The sequence below is a fragment of the Malania oleifera genome, chromosome 5 (assembly GCF_029873635.1).
Source record: "Malania oleifera isolate guangnan ecotype guangnan chromosome 5, ASM2987363v1, whole genome shotgun sequence".
NCBI lineage: Eukaryota > Viridiplantae > Streptophyta > Magnoliopsida > Santalales > Ximeniaceae > Malania > Malania oleifera.
The window spans coordinates 110,739,591-110,759,629 of record NC_080421.1 but is presented as its reverse complement, the minus strand read 5'-3'; the positions used below and the strand labels follow the sequence as shown (position 1 = coordinate 110,759,629).

Below are 20,039 nucleotides of genomic sequence, written 5' to 3'. Positions count from 1 at the left end.
CTTAACGTCATTCTGTGACTTAAGAATTGAGTTGTTATAAGGGTAAATTTATATTAATAAAAAACATTTACAATTATCAAACGGTCTAAATATTATCAGACACCTTGAACTACTCGTATCCTATATATATATATATATAAATTGATGGATCCACTAATGTGATGTGAAATTTATATCATCAGAACTTACACAAAGTCATATATTTTACTTGTATGAGTTTAAATGCTAACATGATATCTTGTGATTAGAGGTTTGAAATCTAACGTGAAGGAACTATTTCTTACAAGATTTTTGCGATTATTAAATTAATTTAACTGTTTTTTTTTTTTTTTGTGTTTATTTCTCCTCTATTATAAAAAATGAGAAGTTGAAAGCAAAGAGGAAAGGGTGCGTGATAACCTTCACAATGATAAGCTTTGTGATGGGATTTCTTGTGAAAATAAATCTTTTTATTAAAATAATATTGACATTCTAAAAATATCACATACATTCTATATTTTATTATTTTAAATGATAAATTTATCTTTTGATTTTCTTTTGTAAGTCAAAAATTTAAATAGGATAAATTTATTATTTACTGAAAAAATAAAGAATAAGATTATAATTTAATGCGTAAAAAATAAATTTAGATTATTTTTAAAATGTCAATAACACTATTTTTATTAATAATTTATTAGTAGAGATTCCCGGCAAGGTTCCGTAGGGCGTCGTGGTGTGTATGGGCCGGGGCATGACCAACCGAGCCCAACCGTCGGCCCAACAAGAGAGAATGGAGATACAAATTAGTCCATCATGCAAGAGCCCACGGGTGTCCCCGTAATTTCACCACCCCAATCACACCCTCAAAACCCTAGTAGCCTCCGCTCTCTCATCAAAGCCCTAGCTAGCCGAGCGAGCGAACTCCACCCCTTCCCCCATTACCGTTCTGCATCGATTGAAGATGCAGATCTTCGTGAAAACCCTAACAGGGAAGACCATAACCCTTGAGGTCGAGTCCTCGGATACTATTGACAATGTCAAGGCTAAGATCCAGGACAAGGAAGGCATTCCCCCGGACCAGCAGCGCCTGATCTTCGCAGGGAAACAGCTCGAGGACGGCCGGACCCTCGCCGACTATAATATCCAGAAGGAGTCGACCCTCCACCTGGTGCTCCGCCTCCGTGGTGGCGCCAAGAAGAGGAAGAAGAAGACCTACACAAAGCCCAAGAAGATCAAGCACAAGAAGAAGAAGGTCAAGCTCGCTGTGCTCCAGTTCTACAAGGTCGATGACTCCGGCAAGGTCCAGAGGCTGAGGAAGGAGTGCCCGAACGCCGAGTGCGGAGCTGGAACCTTCATGGCCAACCACTTCGATAGGCACTATTGCGGTAAGTGTGGGCTTACTTATGTTTATCAGAAGGCTGGTGGTGACTGAGGGATGGATGGATGATACTAGTTTCGTCGAAAAATAGTTTCTTCTTTTAGTTTTATCAAATTAAAGGATATGTTTTCCTCTAAATAATGAGGTTTGGTACTTGACTAGTGGAGTTATTATGTGTTTTGATATGTGTTTGGATTATATTTAGTTAATTTGGACTGGTTTTTCAATTTTGGAGTTGAATTTCTATGTTGGGTATTGCATTTTGAGTTCGATTTGCAGTTAATTTCCTTCTTTTAGCTTTGTTGAATAAAAGGAAATAGTAGTTTCGTCTGAAAAATTAAAGGAAATGGAAATTTCAACCGACTAAATTATGTTTCTGTGAATTGGGTTTAGATGATTTTTAGTTAGTTTCGACTGAGTTCAAATTTTTGTAGCTAAGTTGCTGTCTTGGCTGCTGCAATTTTGTTTTGCTGATGTTTTAATTGTTTTTTTTAATTTGGTTTTTGATAATATTCTGTATGTTGTGCATGGGTATACAAGTTGGAGGCTGTGAATCTTAAACTGTGTGATGCAGTTTTTATCTCACTGCCTTGGATTCTTACTGCCATATGCTACCCTAGTTAACTTTGTCTGGATTTACAGTTTTGGATGTAGTTGTTAACTTGGTTATTGCAGTGATGGTTCATTGACACTTTGCTTTTTGTGGTGTGACTGGCTGGATCTGTTTTCACTGTAATAACTCTGGATTGATGTTACAATGTTACTTTGAGTATGTACCTATGAAGTTTTGGAATGGTTTTAGGCTTCTTTTGGAACTTGGAAAGCTTGTAGTAAAGGAAAGAAAAATGTGGAAAAAACATTTTCTCATATTATTATCAATTAAAATGGGAAAGGAAGTAGAGCATGTAGTGAATAAATAAGAAAGGTCTTGCTGATTTTTATTTTACACTTTATTAACCTTTAATATTTCTTGATTTCCAATTATGTTGAATGGTTTTGTTCTCAATAGTGTTTGAGATGAAGAAAATACAATGTAACATTATTTTCCTGCTTAATTTCTTTTCTTTTACTTCATTTCGCAAAATTTTAACAAATTAGGCTTAAGAAAAGTCTAATATTGCTTTGTTAAAAGAAATATCAACTCAGATTTGATTGTGCTGCATAAGTATATATGTCGTGGTGAGTAGTGAACATGGTACTGTGGGTTCCCGATGTTAGAGTTTTTGAAGTATTTGGCAGGAAATGAAAATTTAGGTTCTAATTATTAGGAGTATTGAATAGCATTAAGCTCTGGATCAGATTAGGAGTTGTTCGTTTGCATGATCCTAAACTGTGACGGTGTGAAATTGATGTTTTAAGTAGTTTAACCATATCATAAGAATGTAGTTTGAGGAGGTTGTTTTTTGAGGTGGTTTCTGAAGCTATAAACCCGAGCTGTTTTGCCATGCTCCTCCTGTATTAAGAGAAGTCCCTTTTTGGTTTCACCCCCTTGTCTCTTGCCAAATTTTAATCCAAATTTCTTTTAAATGCCCCTTGTATGGTTTTCAACAAAAACAAGGAGAAATGGTGGAAAAAAAAAGAGGAAAATCTGCATTTAACTACTTGAAGTACTTACAACTTGTATTTTTTAATTTTTCTAAAAAATTTTTTATTTGAGATGAATTGATGTGATTTGCTTGTTTGACGTTTGACCCTTTCATCCTTTCATGTAAATGATTGTACCTTTTTTTTTTTCCTTCCAATTTGACCTATTTGTGTCCGTCATTTCTAGATTCTATTTATTCAATGTTTTTCCTTGTAAAAGGGGTTGTAGACTTGGTGGCTCGTTCTACCATCCCCAGCATTTTCTTTGAATATGGTTTAGAATTTAGCTTGTCAATGTTATGTGTCACGGTTCGACTATTTTCATACCTTTGTGAAGGGTCGTGTGGCGCTAGCTAAAGCACTTTTGTTTAACTAGCCAGCTTATTGTTTACCAATATTCATCCACGAAGCACTTTCATTAACATTCATTCAGATAGCAGTGGAAACAGTAATCAATTCATGAAAGTCGTGGTAAGCAAGCATTAAACATTGAAGTAAACACAATTCATTAACAAATCCTCCGTTGACATGGTGTACTTAGCGAGGGAGGCAAGTATGCTAAGCACGTTGACAATTGGTAGTGAGTTTTATAATGATTGATGAACACTCACCCTTCCCTAAAGAGCTTTCTGGGCTATTCTCACTCTGGCATTAGGAAACATCAAAGTGACCGAGGAGTCATATTGCCTTATTTGACTTATAATGAAATAAATACTGGAAAATAACTCTACACTAGTATTTACATGATGAAAACTCATCTCAAACACATGAGGCAAGCGGTCATAGGCAAGCATAATACCCTGAACAAGTTTAGCTCGTGACATTCTCCCCCACTTATGTGGTCGACGTCCTTGTAGACTTTGACTCTAGGTACACTTCGACTTTGTCCACGAACGGTTGCATATCTTCCGTAGAAACCCGGCTAATTTCTTCGTCACAAGGCTTTTCCACTTCACTGAGAATTCTTGCCGCTTCTTCTTTGAAGATGTGAACTCTCTGTCTGCAAGGATATCTTCAACTTCACGTCTGTCAGGTTGCACTGTACTCACTTCTGCTCTGGCTGATTAATTTCTGCTCAGATTGTCGGTGTCGGCGTTGTACGGCTTGAGGCAGCTGACGTGAAACACATGATGCACTTTCATCCAAGTCGGAGGGTCGATTTTGTAGGAGACCTTCCCGACTTTGGCCAAGATGGGGACTGGTCCTTTATATTTGCAAAGTAGTCTCCTATCTCGTCCTCGTAGTGACCTGACCTGCTCAGGATTGAGCTTAACAAGCACCAAGTCACCTACGTTGAAGTGCTGCGGTCTTCTCCCCTGATCTGCCCACTTCTTCATCCGCTTAGTAGCTTTCTCTAGGTAGGCTCGGGCAATCTCAGCATTCTGTCTCCATTCTTTGGTAAAGATGTGCGCCCTGAGACTCTTTCCTCTGTATAGCTCATCTAGTATGTGAGGTAACAGCGGCTGTTGGCCTGTAACAAGCTCAAAAGGACTCTTGTTGGTTGTGGAACACTTGTGGGCATTGAAACAGAATTGAGCCACATCAAGTAGTTGCACCCAATTCTTTTAGTTGGCGTTGTCAAAGTGGCATAAGTACTTTTCAAGTAGCCCATTGAATCTCTCTGTTTGTCCATCTGTCTGTGGGTGATAACTCGAAGTGATTTCTAGTTGTGAACCGAGGATTCTGAAAAGTTCTGTCCATAAGTTGCCGGTGAATCTTGAGTCTCGGTCACTAACAATGTCGTGGGGAACACCCCAATATTTCACAATGTTCTTAAAAAACAACTGTGATGTCTCCTTTATCGAACAGTACTTCGGTGTGGCTATGAATGTACCGTACTTTGAAAACTTGTCTATAATAACAAGTATAGACCTTGCGTCTCTTACTCTGGGCAGGTTGGTGATGAAGTCTAATGAGACACTTTCCCACGGTTTGGACGGTACTCGTAGGGGCTCCAACAGCCCAGTAATTTTCCTCCGCTCCACCTTGTCTTGTTGGCAAGTGAGACAAGTTCGGGTATAAACAACCACATCATCATGCATGTGCGGCCAATAGTACCCCCGCTTCAGTAAGGCCAAAGTGCGCTGCTATCCTCGATGTCCGACACACTTGGTATCATGACATTCCTTCAACAACGTCTTCCTCAGATCACCTACTCGTGGCACAAAGAGCCGGTTACCATGGGTCATTAGTAATCCATCTTCCATCCAGACTGTCGTGCCTTCCCTTCTTCGGTAAGTTTCATTAAGTTCTGCGTACCTAGATCTTTGGCTAAGTTCTTCTTGATGTGCTCCCGCACGTTGTGGTAATTGTACTTGAAGTCAAATGTGTTACCATTTGTAAGGCCGTCAGTTCGGCCTTTCTACTCAGTGCATCCGCGACTTGGTTCAATCGCCCCGCCTTGTGCTCAAATGAGAAGTCAAATTCTGCTAAGAATTCTTGCCATTGGCCCTGGTTGGGTGTTAGCTTTGGCTGTGTGAAGAAATGACTAACACCTGAGTTATCTGTTTTCACCCCAAACCTTGACCCAAGTAAGTAATGCCTCCACACATGGAGACAATGTATCACCGCTAGCATCTCCTTCTCTTAAGATGTGTACTTTCGCTTTGCTTTACTAAGCTTACGACTTTCATACACAACAAGGTGCCCCTCCTGTACCAAGACTCTTCCAAGGGCGAAGTCTGATGCATCTGTCTGTACCTCGAAGGGTTTCATGACATCCGGAAGAGCCAGTACCGGATCTCTCATCATGGCATCCTTCAAGTCATCAAAGGCTCCCTGACACTCCTCTGTCCAGTTCCACCCATGACCCTTCTTTAGTAGTTCTGTCATAGGGGTTGTTCTCCGTGAATAACCCTCTACGAACTTCCTGTAGTAGTTGGCAAGGCCAAGAAAGGAACGCAACTCTTTCACTATCGTTGGGATCTTCCATTCTTGAATTGCCCTTACCTTCTCCGTATCCATTCTGATATGACCTTGTTCAATCACATAACCAAGGAATTTGATGATCTGTTGAGCAAAAGAGCACTTCTCTTTCTTCACATATAGACTGTTCCCCTTCAGCCTATCGAACACCTTCCGCAGATGCTCTTTATGTTCCTCTAGAGTGGAACTGTAGACAACAATATCATTAAGGTACACCATGACAAACTTGCAGGCGCATTCATAAACCCGAATGGCATCACCAAGAATTCAGATGCCCCATATCGTGTCACACAAGGAGTTTTCGACTCATCCCCATTAGCAATTCTCACCTGATAGTAGCCTGACCTCAAGTCAAGTTTAGTGAAGTACTTGACATGATTCAACCGATCTAATAAATCAGCAATCAACGGAATAGGATACTTGTTGCGCACTGTTACCTTGTTGAGCGCGCGGTAGTCTACACACATTCGTAGGCTCTCATCATGTTTCTTTTGAAACAGCACCGGTGTTCCCAATGGTGCTTTAGAAGGGCAAACATATCCCGCTTCCAATAATTCATCAAGTTGCTTCCTCAATTTTACTAACTCTGGAGGCGCCGTTCGATATGGCCCTTTTGCAGGTGGTTTCACTCTTAGAAACAACTCGATCTCATGCTTCACACCCCATAGTGGAGGTAATTCGTGAGGCAACTTATCTGGCATCACCTCCTTGTACTCATACAACACCGCTTGGATGGTTGTAGGTACCAACTCTTTGCCTACTTCTTTATCTACCACCACCGTGGCTAGATATGTCTGTTTTCCCTTCCTCAAACCTTTCTTGAGTTGCATGGCTGAAAGGAACTTCCCATCGTCTCCTTTCGTTGCAACAACTTGCACCATGCACGGGTAATCTCCCATTAGACATAGGGAACCAGCCGAAGGCATCAGCACTGCCTTTGTTCCCCTTAAGAACTCCATTTCCAAAATGACTGGAAAGTCATCCAATGGCATTGCTGTGAAATTCACATGACCTTCCCACTGCCCAAGCTTCACAGTAACTTGCTTGGCTATTCCCAGAGTAGGCTGGGCTACAAAATTAATTGCTTTCATGTGTCCTATATCCTTCTCTAAGGATAAGTTGAATCTCCAAGCTTCTGGTTTGGAAACAAAGTTATGGGTAGCCCCGGTATCCACCATAGTGCGGGTGCTCTTCCCATTGATTCTCAAGTCCACAAACATTAGCCCTCTGGCTCGTGTAACATTTGGGGCTTTCGCCTGCTTTTCCAATGTGCTCACCTTCCGCATTGCACCCATCCTCGGGGTCTCATCTTCTTCCCCATCATCTTCCAGTGCCTGTTCGGTAATGGAAGCCTGTAAAGCATTAAGTGATGCCTTGTGAGGGCACTCAAAAACTCTATGAGGATCTCGACACAAGAAACACTCAAGTTTACCCTTTCCCTTAAGTGTGTTGAACCCTCGAGACGACGAAGCTTCCTTTGAGGTTGATGCTTTATAGTTGGCTCCCCCACTCTTGGGTTTGCCTTTCTTCAAAGACTTTCCATTGTTTCCCTCTCCGCCAAATCCTTTGGACGAAGTGGTATTCTTCCCAGCATAGTCAGTCAAGCGTTCTGCAGCAGCTTGTGCGGTAGACAAGTCTTGAACTCTTTGTCTATGAAGTTCAGTCCTTGCCCATGGTTTCATCCCCTCTAGAAAATAGAACAACTTGTCCTTCTCCGACATATCCCGGATATCCAACATCAAAGTAGAAAATTGTTTCACATATTCCCTGATCGACCCAGTATGCTTGAGGTCTCTCAGCTTTTTCCTTGCATTATACTCAACATTTTTAGGAAAGAATTAAGCCTTGAACTCTCTCTTCAAGTCTGATCAACTATCAATTGCATAGTTTGCATTTTCAATGTCATTGTACTTAACACGCTACTACAGTTTGGCGTCACCCACCAAGTACATGGTTGCAGTATTCACTTTCACCTGTTTTGAGGCCATCCTCACAGCGCGAAAATACTGTTCCATATCAAACAAGAAGTTCTTTAACTCCTTAGCATCACGGGCACCCCTTTGCGTCCTGGGTTCAGGTACCTTGGTCTTACTAACTCCTAGAGTGTTGGAGTTCCCAATAGCAAGAACTATCAGATTCACCTTTGCATCCAGATCAGCCATCCGGGCCTGCAAAGTTTCCACAGTGTAGTCAAAGTCCTTTGACATTTCACTCGTCAAACTTGCTTGATGCTGCTGTGATCCCATCATTTCATCAACAAGTCCCCTCAGTTAGGCCATCTCGTTGGCCATATTGTTGGTTGTCTCTTCAACTTGTGCTTCCAGTGCACTAAGTCTTTCAGCATTGTTTGGTGCCATGGTCAATTACCAAAGCTTCCAAAATCCCACAACGAAGGTAACTAAATTCTCGTAGCAACTGAGCCTTGGCTCTGATACCAAATGTCACGGTCCGACTATTTTCACACCCTTGTGAAGGGCTGTGCGGTGCTAGCTAAAGCACTCTTGTTTAACTAGCCAGCCTATCGTTTACTAATATTCATCCACAAAGTACTTTCATTAACATTCATTCAGATAGCGGCGGAAACAGTAATCAATTCATGAAAACTGTGGTAAGCAAGCAGTAAACATTGAAGCAAACGTAATTTATTAACAAATCCTCCGTTGACATGGTGTACTTAGCGAGGGAGGCAAGTAGGCTAAGCACGTTGACAATTGCTAGTGAGTTTTACAATGATTGATAAACACTCACCCTCTCCAAAAGAGCTTTCTGGGCTATTCTCACTCTAGCACTAGGAAACATCAAAGTGACCGAGGAGTCATACTGCCTTATTTGACTTACAATGAAATACATACTGGAAAATAACCCTACACTAGTATTTACATGATGGAAACCCATCCCAAACACATGAGGCAAGCGGTCACAGGTAAGCATAATGCCCTGAACAAGCTTAGCTCGTGACACTATGCAATGGAGCATTTTGTTGAAAGTGTATATGCTTGCCCTTATTCCTTGTTCCCTTTGTTGTTGTTGTGCTGCTGCCGCTGCCTTCCATGGGTTCTTGGGTTTTGCTCTCAATGATTTGGGAAGTTCTTTCCAATATCCATCGCATTTATTAACTCTTTTAAGGTCATTATTATCCGTTTGACTCCTGTGTTTGAGAATCCATCAATTAGTATCCTCAACTTTTGCTGCGCATCAAATGGAATCTTCATCCAACTTCTGAAACTGTAAGAATGCAAGCGCACAATTTTAAACGTAGTCACACTTCACTATAGAGAGACATTTGGCCTCATTTTTTCCTTGCACTACCCATTTTATTCTTTCTTTCATCTTCTTCATTAGGTGAGAGTGGGAAATTGATTTTAAGAGGAAAGATAAAGGTTTTAATTTGTCTTTCTATAATAACCCAGGTCATGCTATTCTTTTGGATTAGTTTATGAGTTATTATAATTTAACAATATTGTTGGATGGATGGTCCTATTTGATATGTGAAATAAGTTTAAGGGCCTAATTGATTGGTATCAGAATTAAGTGGGAATAGTTATATATGTTGATCAATGCTCAAGGAGTGGATCAATAATTAAGAAACCTACGTTTTGTTACAAGAACATCTGTTGCCCAGCAAATTTGAGTGCTATCCCTGTTTGGCTTGTGCATTCGCAATGTCATGCTCATACCTTTGGCCTAGTTCATACAATCTCTTGCATATGCATTTTATGATGATTGTATATATATATATATATGGTGAAATGTGTATGTGAGTGGTTGTGTAAACTAGTTGTAGAGGTTTGTGTATGTGACATTTGGTTGCACAATTGCATAAACTAAGCATTAGATTGGAACTTTCATGATGGTGCAGTTGTGAATATGTTTTATTGCCTCTTCTCAGCGAGCAATTAGAGAGGAATATTTGGATTTGTTAGCGTGCACGTTGCTAATGAAAGCCCAAAAGAGAAGAGGGAAAAACGAAATTATGAGGAGAAGGGAGAGTGTGGGAGATAATTTTCCTCAGGTTTTAATGTATTTTTCCCCACATTTGAAGAAGTTAATTTTTGGTAGCAAAGATTATCTCTCTTAGAATTAGTGCTGTTTTTTTTTTTTTTTTTTTAATGTTTCCCCTTTTCTAAAAATAGGAAATTAATTAATTTTTTTTGTTTTTATTTCCCAAATTTTGTTTTGGAGAAAATAACGATTCCCTTCAATTTGGCTAAAGAAGTCAAAAAGATCAAAATATCTATATAATAATGAATTAAAATAGGATATTAATTTAGATTATAATCCATGTGAAGTCTAGGGTTTGTTCAGAAAAGAAATATGTTGCAAGAAGAATGTCCAATGAGGGTGAGAAAAAAATTTAGTTGTCTTAGATTGTCATGATTAATTCCAAGCTTGTGCTGCACTTAATGTCTAATTTTTTTTATTTTTATTTTTTTTCACTTAGAGTCAATTCCAAGTCCGGGTAAAGGAGAAGGGTTGTGTTAGGTAGCTGATAGTTAGCGTAAAATTTGTTGGATCACTATGATATAAATCTTTATTGAATATTTGCTGGGGCGTCTCCTAAGAACGACACGTTGCATTTGTACAACCCAGGTATAGCGAAAGTGGGCGAGGGTACGCGTTGTGTCGGTGCCCTTGTATGGTGTCAAATATATGAGGATTCCTACATCATTTTAGACGTGAGCAAATAAAGATGTTAGTTCAAGAAACTATGATTAAATTAGTAACTTGGAATATAGGGATACCTAGGGCTAAAAGCATGGAAATTGTGGATACAATGATCAAAAGAAGAATTAATATAATTTGCCTTCAAAAAACTAAGTGAATATTTTTTTTGGGAGGGGGGGGGGGGGGGAGACTAGAGACATTAATAAATCAATATTTAAACTTTGGTACACTGAAAAAGAAAAACATAAGAATGAAGTAGATATTATTATAGACAAAAACTTAAAAAATAGCATTGTTGATGTAAATAGAGTAAAAGATAAAATTATAAAAATTAAGATAGTATTAGAACAAGATATAATAAATATTATTAGTGTTTATCTTTCTCAAATTGGTTTAGTAAAAAATATTAAAGAGACAATTTTGGGAAAATATGGATAGTATTATACAAGGCATCACAGGGACTGAAAAAATATTTATAGGAAGGGATATGAATAGACACGTTTGAAGGGATAATAAAAATTATAAGAGGATATATAGAGGATATGAATATGAAGACAAAAATGAGTTTAGGGGATCTTAGACTTCGTTATGTCATATGATTTTAGTATAATAAATACTTGTTTTTAGAAGATTGAAGAACACTTAATAACTTTTAATATTCCAAGTGAAAGTCTAATCACACAACATATATACAAAAAATTCAGAAGAAGTCAGATGAATGGAGGAAAAATACTTTAATACCTATATACAAAAATAAAAGAGATATTTAAAATTGTAATAACTATCGTGGAATTAAACTTATGAGTCATACGATAAAACTATAGGAAATGGTAGTTAAATAAAGATTAAGTTTAGAAATGAAAGTCTCAAAAAATCAATTTGGTTTTATGCATGTGAGATCTACCACAGAAGTTACATATCTTTTAAGAAAATTAATAGAAAAGTTCAGGGAAAAGAAAAGGAACTTCCATATAATATTTATTGACCTTGAGAAAACATATGATAGGATACCTAGAAAAGTTCTATGGTGGGTTTTAGAAAAAAAAAAGTGTATGTAGTAGGTATACTGATGTCATTAAGGATATATACGATGGAGTAATGACTATAGATGGAGAAACTAGAGAATTTCCAATCACCATAGGTGTGCATCAAGGATTTGCTTTGAATTCTTATCTTTTTACTTTAGTGATGGACTAATTAACTAAAAGTATTCAAAAGAGGGTTCTATGGTGTATATTATATTAATTGATGAAACTAGGGATAGAGTAGAGGCTGAGTTAGAATTATGGAGAGAAGCTTTGGAATCTAGAGGCTTTAGGATAAGTAGAAATAAGACAGTTATAAGACCAGTTATGCTATATGGATCGGAATATTGGGCGATGAAGAAACATAATATTCAAAAAGTAAAAGTTGTCGAGATGAGAATGCTTAGATAGATGAGTGATATAACATTAAAAGATAAATTAAGGAATGAATATATTCGCGGTAAGTTAGGTGTAGCTCCTATAGAAGATAAGATAAGGAAGGAACGACTTAGATGATATGGACACTTGCAACGTAGACCACATAGTGTACCAGTGAGGAAGAGTGAGTTAGTTATTGTTGAGGGCAGTAGAAGGGGTAGGGGTAGACTTAAAATAACTTGGGAGGAAATAGTGAGTAAGGATTTAATATCCCTGAATCCATCAAAAGAAATGGTCCATGATTGCATAAATTGACGGAAAATGATTCATATAGGCGACCCCACTTAGTGGGACTTAAGGTTTGATTTTGTTGTTATTGTTGTTGTTTGTAAAGGATTGTCATGGTTCTCTAATTAGACCTTGTCGCCAAATGAAAATATTTTAAATTATGGGTATCATGTGGGTCTTATCTAGCTAGTAGAATTTACATGCAGACTTGTAAGATTCGTTATTTGAAGTGATTTCATTAGATAGGAGGATAATGCTTAACTTTTGAGAGGGCTTAATTTTTGTGTGCTGGGATAGGATGTTACAATCATATCCAAAGCACCTCCATAGAAGACACAATTATGAATGATGAGAACATTTTTCTCTGGCCAAACATCTCAAATGGTAGCAAAAATGACACTTCCATTGTAATGACCTGCTTAATAAATTGTTTTTTTTTTTTTTGTTTATATACTATGATAATCTACATGCTCTGATACCCTTACTGAGATAAACTCATCCATAAACCTAAGCAGCGAGAAGCATAAATTACACAGACATAATCATATGAAAATATGTACATGATTCAAAAAACAATACCACTCAATACCAAAGTACTACCATGTTCCCCAAAATATACACATATCACCGAATCCCCAAATTACCCTCAACTAGCTAGGGTATACAAAAATCCTCCCAAAACATACTCACTTCGCTGACAGGGCACTATAGATGCCCCTCTATTTGCGAGCTTGGTCTGCTCGCCTACCTGGATCACCTGAAAAATGTTTCAATACTGGGATGAGCCAACGCTCAGTAAGAAGAAATATGCTATTACTAGTGTGTGGTAATGAGCTACTATATATCATGAAATCTGTTTTCATATAAACATGAATATCTGAATACAAAAGTACAATATAAATAATAAAATACACCACCCCTTTCCATGTTGCTTAACATAGTAGTATTTTAGGTTATAATTCAAAATACTTCTAGTGTACATAAGTAGGATCCCTGTTTCTGTAAATTCGTACGTATGTAATAGTAACTGAAACTGTTCTCTGTGGCTATCTGTGTCATGACATGCCCCCTCATGACAAAGTTGTGCGGCCCGTAGGCTGGATTTACCCTGGCTGGCCAATCAGGAATAAATCACTGAACTTCGTCAGTCGACCTGCCCACCTCAACCCATATCTGGATGGGGAGTCTAACCTCTTCAAGGGCCTAGGTGGTCGACCTTACCACATATTATCTGAATAGGTGGTTGCACTCATAAAGTAACATAATGTTCGTAGTAACGGTACCGTGCTCTGTAGCTGCAAGTCCAATAGGGTCTGATATCATATAATATATTTCTATACATATCTTTCTGATTTACCATGATTCTGAAGTAATCGTAATAACCATGATGTTGCATAATTGTACTGAAATTCATAAGTCGTAATACTGAGAACTGAATAATCATAACACTGAAACTACATAATCATAATACTGAGATTCGTATAATCATGGTACTAAAATCCATAAAATCATAGTACTGAAATTCACATAATCATGGTACTGAAATTCGTAAAATCATAAAACTAGCATTCGTAAAATATATACCCGTACCATATTCATATTCACAAGCCACACCATACGTAAATACATAATTTTTATAATTAAATAAGCTGTATAGTATTTTAAGAAATACCTAGCATAACATATTTTCCTTACCTTAACTTTGAAAAGCCCCTAGGGAATACAAGTCTAACACTCGCAGAGTCTCCTACAAAACACCCTGAAACCAACATATGCCAGAACATAATATCAGTATTTCTCTGCCGACATTATTTCTTATAACTATCATAAGGCCAAAAAAGGACTAAAAGGTCTTACCCTGAATTTGGGATGAAATTCAACTCTATTTTCCTGACGATTTGCTCTGACAGATTTGTAGAGAACTCCACCAGGAGCGTCGTGGTGGCTTCAGATCGTCGATCCGGTGACTAGTGGGGCCGGAATCGAAGAGAGAAGGGAGAGAGTGGCGTAGAGAGAGAGAGAGAGAGAGAGAGAGAGAGAGAGAGAGAGAGAAAGGAGAGAGAGAGCTCGATGAAAAATGATAAAATATCTTGGTTTCCCTCCATTCATACTACCAGATTCGTTGACAAGACAAGTCATCTCGTCGACGAGTTTTTCAGTAAATTCGTCGACGAGTCCCTGTATTCGTCGACAAAATTCAGAGCAACTCGGATTTGTCTCTCGATATTTTCTCGTCGACGAAGCCCTGTATTCGTCGACGAAATCCTTAAGGCCTTTGTCGATGAAACCTTGTGTTCATCGACGCAGTTTGGCAATTTTCTGAAATTATGATTATTTAATATTATCTCCAAAATGCAATGTCGTCGACAAACACTCCACAGCCTCCTTTCGTTTCTGTATCTATTTTCTCTCCCTCTTATTATTAAAATACTATTATTCTTCGGGTCACTACATTCTCCCTTCATAAAATTTCGTCCTTGAAATTTACTATCTCAATCTCTATCTATACTTCCATCTTTTTATAAAGAAAAGGGTCTACTTATTTTATTACTTGCCTTCATTTATGGCGGAGGAATACTGTGGTTACGTACTATGTTCTCGGAAATTACATATATAAAATAAAAACTATCTACTAACCAAAATCAATACCTGTACCTACAAAAGAAACTCATCTAACTATTATACTTTACCTGGATATCTCTATTCCTCTTGGAACAATTGTGGGTATCTCTGTCTGATTTGCTCCTCGAGTTCCCAAGAAGCTTCCTTTATGGCATGATTCCTCCACAAAAATTTAACTAACTGTATTTCTTTAGTACGTAAGGTTTGAACCTTTCTGTCCAAATTCTGTATTGGTACTTCTTTATATGCTAAAGCCTCACTGACTTCTAATTCTGCATGGCTAATGATATGGGAAGGATCTGGGGACGTATTTCCTCAACATAGAAACATGAAATACGTCATGAACTCGGAATAGGGATGGCGATAAAGCTAGCCGATAGGCTACTGACCCAATCTTCTTAAGTATCTCAAAAGGGCCAATAAACCTAAGGTTCAACTTACCCTTCTTCCCAAATCTCAAGGTCCCCTTCAGTGGTGCTATTCTTAGAAAAACATGATCACCTACTCCAAATTCAAGTTCTCAGTAGCGAGTACCTGCATAACTTTTCTGTTGACTCTGTGCTACACTGATCCTATCACGAATAAGTCGGACTTTATCACATGCTTGCTGAATTATCTCTGGACCCAAAACTTGCCTTTCGCCAACTTCATCCCAGAAAAGAGGAGATCTACATCTCCTATCATATAATGCCTCATAGGGTGTCATGCCGATGCTAGCTTGATAACTATTATTATAAGCAAATTCAACTAGCGGCAAAAACTGAATCCAGCTCCCACCAAAGTCTAGCACACAAGCACAAAGCATATATTCTAATACTTGGATGGTTCTCTTAGTCTAACCATCGGTCTGAGGGCGAAAAACTGTGTTGAATGCTAGCTGAGTCCCTAGTGCCTCCTGTAAACTCCTCTAGAACCGCGATGTAAAACGTGGATCACGGTCCGAGACTATAGATACTGGCACTCTATGGGATCGAACAATCTCCTGTATATAAATCTCTGCTAACCTGTTCATAAGATAGCTGACCTTAATAGGCAGAAAATGCGTTGTCTTCGCCATTCTATCAACTATCACCCAGATGGCATTCTGTCCATGCAATGCCGACGGCAGTCTAGTAACAAAATCCATGGACACGTGGTCTCACTTCTACTCAAGAATGAAAAGTGGCTGCAACTGACCAGCCAGCCTCTAGTGCTCAGCCTTAACCTGCTGGCACGTCAAACACTACTGTACAAACTCTGCTATCTCCCTCTTCATGCCACTCCACCAGAAAGAATCTCGCAAATCCCTATACATTTTCGTACTGTCAGGATGAACAGTGTATAGAGATCTATGTATCTCCTCTAGGATCGTCCTCCTGATGCTATCATCTGTAGGCACACACAATCTGGTGCGAAATCTCAGAGTTCCATCATCAGAAATACTAAACTCTGCCCCCTGACCATCCTGTGCTCTAGCTATCACCTCCACTAACTCTGGATCATCTCTCTGAGTAGTTTTAATCTTTTCATATAACGTGGGCTGTACAACCAAACTGGCCATAAGCGCCTGAGAATCATCCTCCACCAACACCGCACCAAGTCTTTCTAAGTCTATCTGAATTGGATGCTGAACTACCGCTGCTAACTGTGCTGTGTCTCCTGATTTACGGCTTAATGCATCAGCTACCACATTTGCTTTGGGTGATAATTGATGGTGCATTCGTAATCCTTAATGAGTTCCAACCACCTCCTCTACCGCATGTTTAGCTCTTTCTGTGTAAAGATGTATTTTAGGCTCTTATGATTAGAAAATATTTCACACCTCTCACCATAAAGGTAATGCCTCCAGATTTTCAGTGCATGTACCACCGCAGCCAATTCTAGATCTTGAGTAGGGTAGTTTTTCTTATATTCTTTCAGCTGTCTGGATGCATACACCACCACCCTACCCTGCTGCATTAGCACACAACCGAGCCCTTTCAAGGATGCGTCATTGTAGATAACATAACCATCGCCACCCGATGGAATCATCAGAACTGGTGTAGTGATGAGCCGTTGCTTTAATTCCTGGAAGCTCTGCTCACATTCCTTATCCCACATAAATCTAACATTTTTCCTAGTCAACCGCATAAGAGGACCTGACAAGGCTGGAAAACTCTCAACAAAACGTCGGTAATAACCTGACAGTCTTAAGAAACTCCTGACTTCCTGCACATTCCTCGGCCTAGCCCAATTTACCACTGCATCAATCTTGCTAGGATCCACTGCAATACCGTCCCCTAAGATCACGTGGCCTAAAAATGCCACCTTCTCAAGCCAGAACTCACATTTGCTAAAATTAGTACAAGGCTTCTCCTTCTTGAGAGTCTGCAACACCGGCCTCAAATGCACTTCATGCTCCTCAAAACTCCTCGAGTACACTAGTATATTATCGATGAAAACTACTACAAACTGATCTAGATACTGGTGAAAAACTCTGTTCATCAAGTCCATGAACACGGTCGGGGTATTCGTCAGGCCAAACGGCATAACAAGAAATTCATAGTGCCCGTACCTGGTCCTGAAGGCTGTCTTCGCGACGTCCTCCGCTTTTACTCTCATTTGATGATACCCGGATCTGAGGTCAATCTTGGAATATATCCGCATACCCTAGAACTGATCAAACAAATTGTCTATATGGGGTAGAGGATATTTATTCTTAATAGTAACTTTGTTTATCTCCCTGTAGTCAATGCACATCCTCATAGACCCGTCTTTCTTCTTTACGAACAACACTGGAGCTCCCCATGGCGATACACTAGGTCGTATAAACCCCTTATTCAACAAATCTTGCAACTGCCCCTTCAATTTTCCCAGTTCTGTTGGAGCCATACGGTAGGGAACTTTAGAGATCGACGCAGTCCCTGGAGGTAAATCTATCAGAAAATCTACCTTGCGCACAGGAGGCAACCCTGGTAGCTCTTCTGGAAAAATATTTAGAAATTCTTGTACCACTGGAGTGTTATCAATCTTCAATTCATTTTCAGATGCTTCTTTCACAAAAGCTATAAACCCCTGACCTCCATCCAAGAGTAATCTGCCTGCCTGCACGGCGGACACCAGCTGTGTTGGAGCACGTACCCGTGAACCAACGAATTTGAATTCCTGCTCTCCAGGAGGTCTGAAAATTACTTCTTTCTAGAAACAATCAATGCTGGCGTGATTGGCAGCCAACCAGTCTATGCCCAGTATTATATCGAACCCGCATATATCAAACACAATAAGATCTGCCGATAGTACTTTCCCTTGAATTTTTATTGGATAACCTCTAAGTACCCTCTGACATTTGATCATTGATCTTGATGGCGTAGCTACCGACAGTGCTATATCTAATGACTGGGTTTCACTCTCACATAATTTAACATAAGATGTAGAAATAAAAGAATGAGTAGCACCCGAGTCAAAGAGAACAATAACTGGATATGATGAAACAGTAAATGTATTTGTCACCACATCCGTAGCAGCCTATCTAATGACTGGGTTTCACTCTCACATAATTTAACATAAGATGCAGAAATAAAAGAATGAGTAGCACCCGAGTCAAAGAGAACAATAACTGGATATAATGAAACAATAAATGTATCTGTCACCACATCCGTAGTAGCCTCTGCATCTCCTGGCGTCAGAGCGTATACTCGTACTGGGGCCACATTCCTCTGTTGGCCACCACGAGGTTCCTGGTATCCTCCCTGTGTTGCTTGATGTCCCCCCTGATAGGGTCTGGGACCTGATCCTGCTGACCTGGGCACTCACGCATCATGTGACCGAGTCTCCCACAACGATAACATACACCCTTTCCTACCCGGCGCTCTCCCAAATGATGTCTCCCACAGTTCTGACAAATCGGGTATGTCTGTGCACCCTGGTTCCCACGAGGTCCTGTCATCTGCCTCTGGTCACCCCTATCACGACCTCCTCTCCATGGACCCCTACTGGAGCCAGCCTGAAAACCCTGAGGCGTAGGCCTCTTCCTCTGACTCTGAGCTGCTACACCCCTCTGAATGCCACTCTCGATAATCGCAGCTCTATCTACAACCTCCATGAATGTCTGAGCCCTGAAACCAATCACCTGCTCAAACAAATTCTGCCTCAGTCCCTCTTCAAACTTTTTCGCATTTTTCTCTTCATTAGGTGCTAGATGTGGAGCAAAACGTGACAATTCAACAAACCAAGCCGCGTATTGGGATACTGTCATCTGCCCCTATACCAAATGTAATAATTCTACTGCCTTCGCACTCCGAATGATAGCAGAGAAATATCGCTCGAAGAACATATCCTTGAATCGGTCCCACGTCACTGGAACTAGAACCGACCTCTGCTCCTCTATCAAACGCGCTGCTCTCCACCAGCGCTTTGCTTCCCCTGTCAACTTAAATGTGGCAAATGCTACCTTCTGCTCGTCCATACATGGAAGCACTGCCAATGTCTCCTCAATATCCTGAACCCAATTCTCAACTACATTCGGGTCATCTCCTCTAGCAAAGGATGGGGGCTTCATACGCGTAAACTGCTCAATCAAACAGTCACACTCCCCAGAACTTCTGGCCATCTCAGCTATCACCTGCTGAGTGACACTGCGCAGTACAACATCTGTATCTCCTCCACCTACACTGGAAGGTCCTGGCCTGTCCTCCCCAGCGTTCGTGTCACTACTTCCTGGGTTCATCCTAAAAACAAGAAACACACTTAAGCACTTATTCCCTATACAAACCTATCCTATACCAATTCCAAATTAATTACCTTCCCTGACCTTACCCAATATTCAGTTCTGTCACCTAGACACACGATCCGACAATAGTTTACTATGGTTTTCCTAAAATTGTCACCTCAGGAAAAGAACAGAAACTACTACGGTAATCCTATACCCAGACATAGAACAAACCCCAAATCCTTTTCCTATACTCTGGTATTACTTCTGCTACACTCTAAAGTCTACAGAACCTAACAAACCTAGGCTCTGATACCAAATTGTAACGACTTGCTTAATAAACTATTTTTATTTTTTATTTTTTTTATATACTATGATAATCTACATGCTCTGATACCCTTACTGAGATAAACTCATCCATAAACCTAAGCAGCAAGAAGCATAAATCACATAGACATAATCATATGAAAATATGTATATGATACAAAAACCAATATCATTCAATACCAGAGTACTACCATGTTCCCCA

General features: G+C 39.6%; 2 protein-coding genes across 2 annotated transcripts; one reads left to right on the top strand and one right to left on the bottom strand.

The window, feature by feature from the left end:
* Positions 1-794: 794 nt before the first annotated feature.
* LOC131154837 (ubiquitin-ribosomal protein eS31 fusion protein) lies at positions 795-1,584 on the top strand. The gene has a single exon (XM_058107615.1). It carries the CDS (start codon positions 941-943, stop codon positions 1,409-1,411), a length of 471 nt encoding a protein of 156 aa, XP_057963598.1. The 5' UTR covers positions 795-940; the 3' UTR covers positions 1,412-1,584.
* A 3,943-nt stretch (positions 1,585-5,527) lies between these two features.
* Positions 5,528-6,696, bottom strand: LOC131156129 (uncharacterized). Its single transcript, XM_058109576.1, has 2 exons — positions 6,332-6,696; positions 5,528-5,810 (listed from the first exon to the last, which is right to left on the bottom strand). Exons 1-2 carry the CDS (start codon positions 6,694-6,696, stop codon positions 5,528-5,530), a joined length of 648 nt encoding a protein of 215 aa, XP_057965559.1.
* Positions 6,697-20,039: the final 13,343 nt, after the last annotated feature.

Bases quoted from the DNA above. Each gene is read 5' to 3' on its own strand.
- LOC131154837 (XM_058107615.1), top strand. From the start codon at position 941: ATGCAGATCTTCGTGAAAACCCTAACAGGGAAGACCATAACCCTTGAG.
- LOC131156129 (XM_058109576.1), bottom strand. From the start codon at position 6,696: ATGCAACTCAAGAAAGGTTTGAGGAAGGGAAAACAGACATATCTAGCC. The intron at 5,811-6,331 runs GTGTGTAGACTA...CAACTACTACAG, and splicing joins CATGATGAGAGCCTACGAAT to GAAGTTCGTAGAGGGTTATT.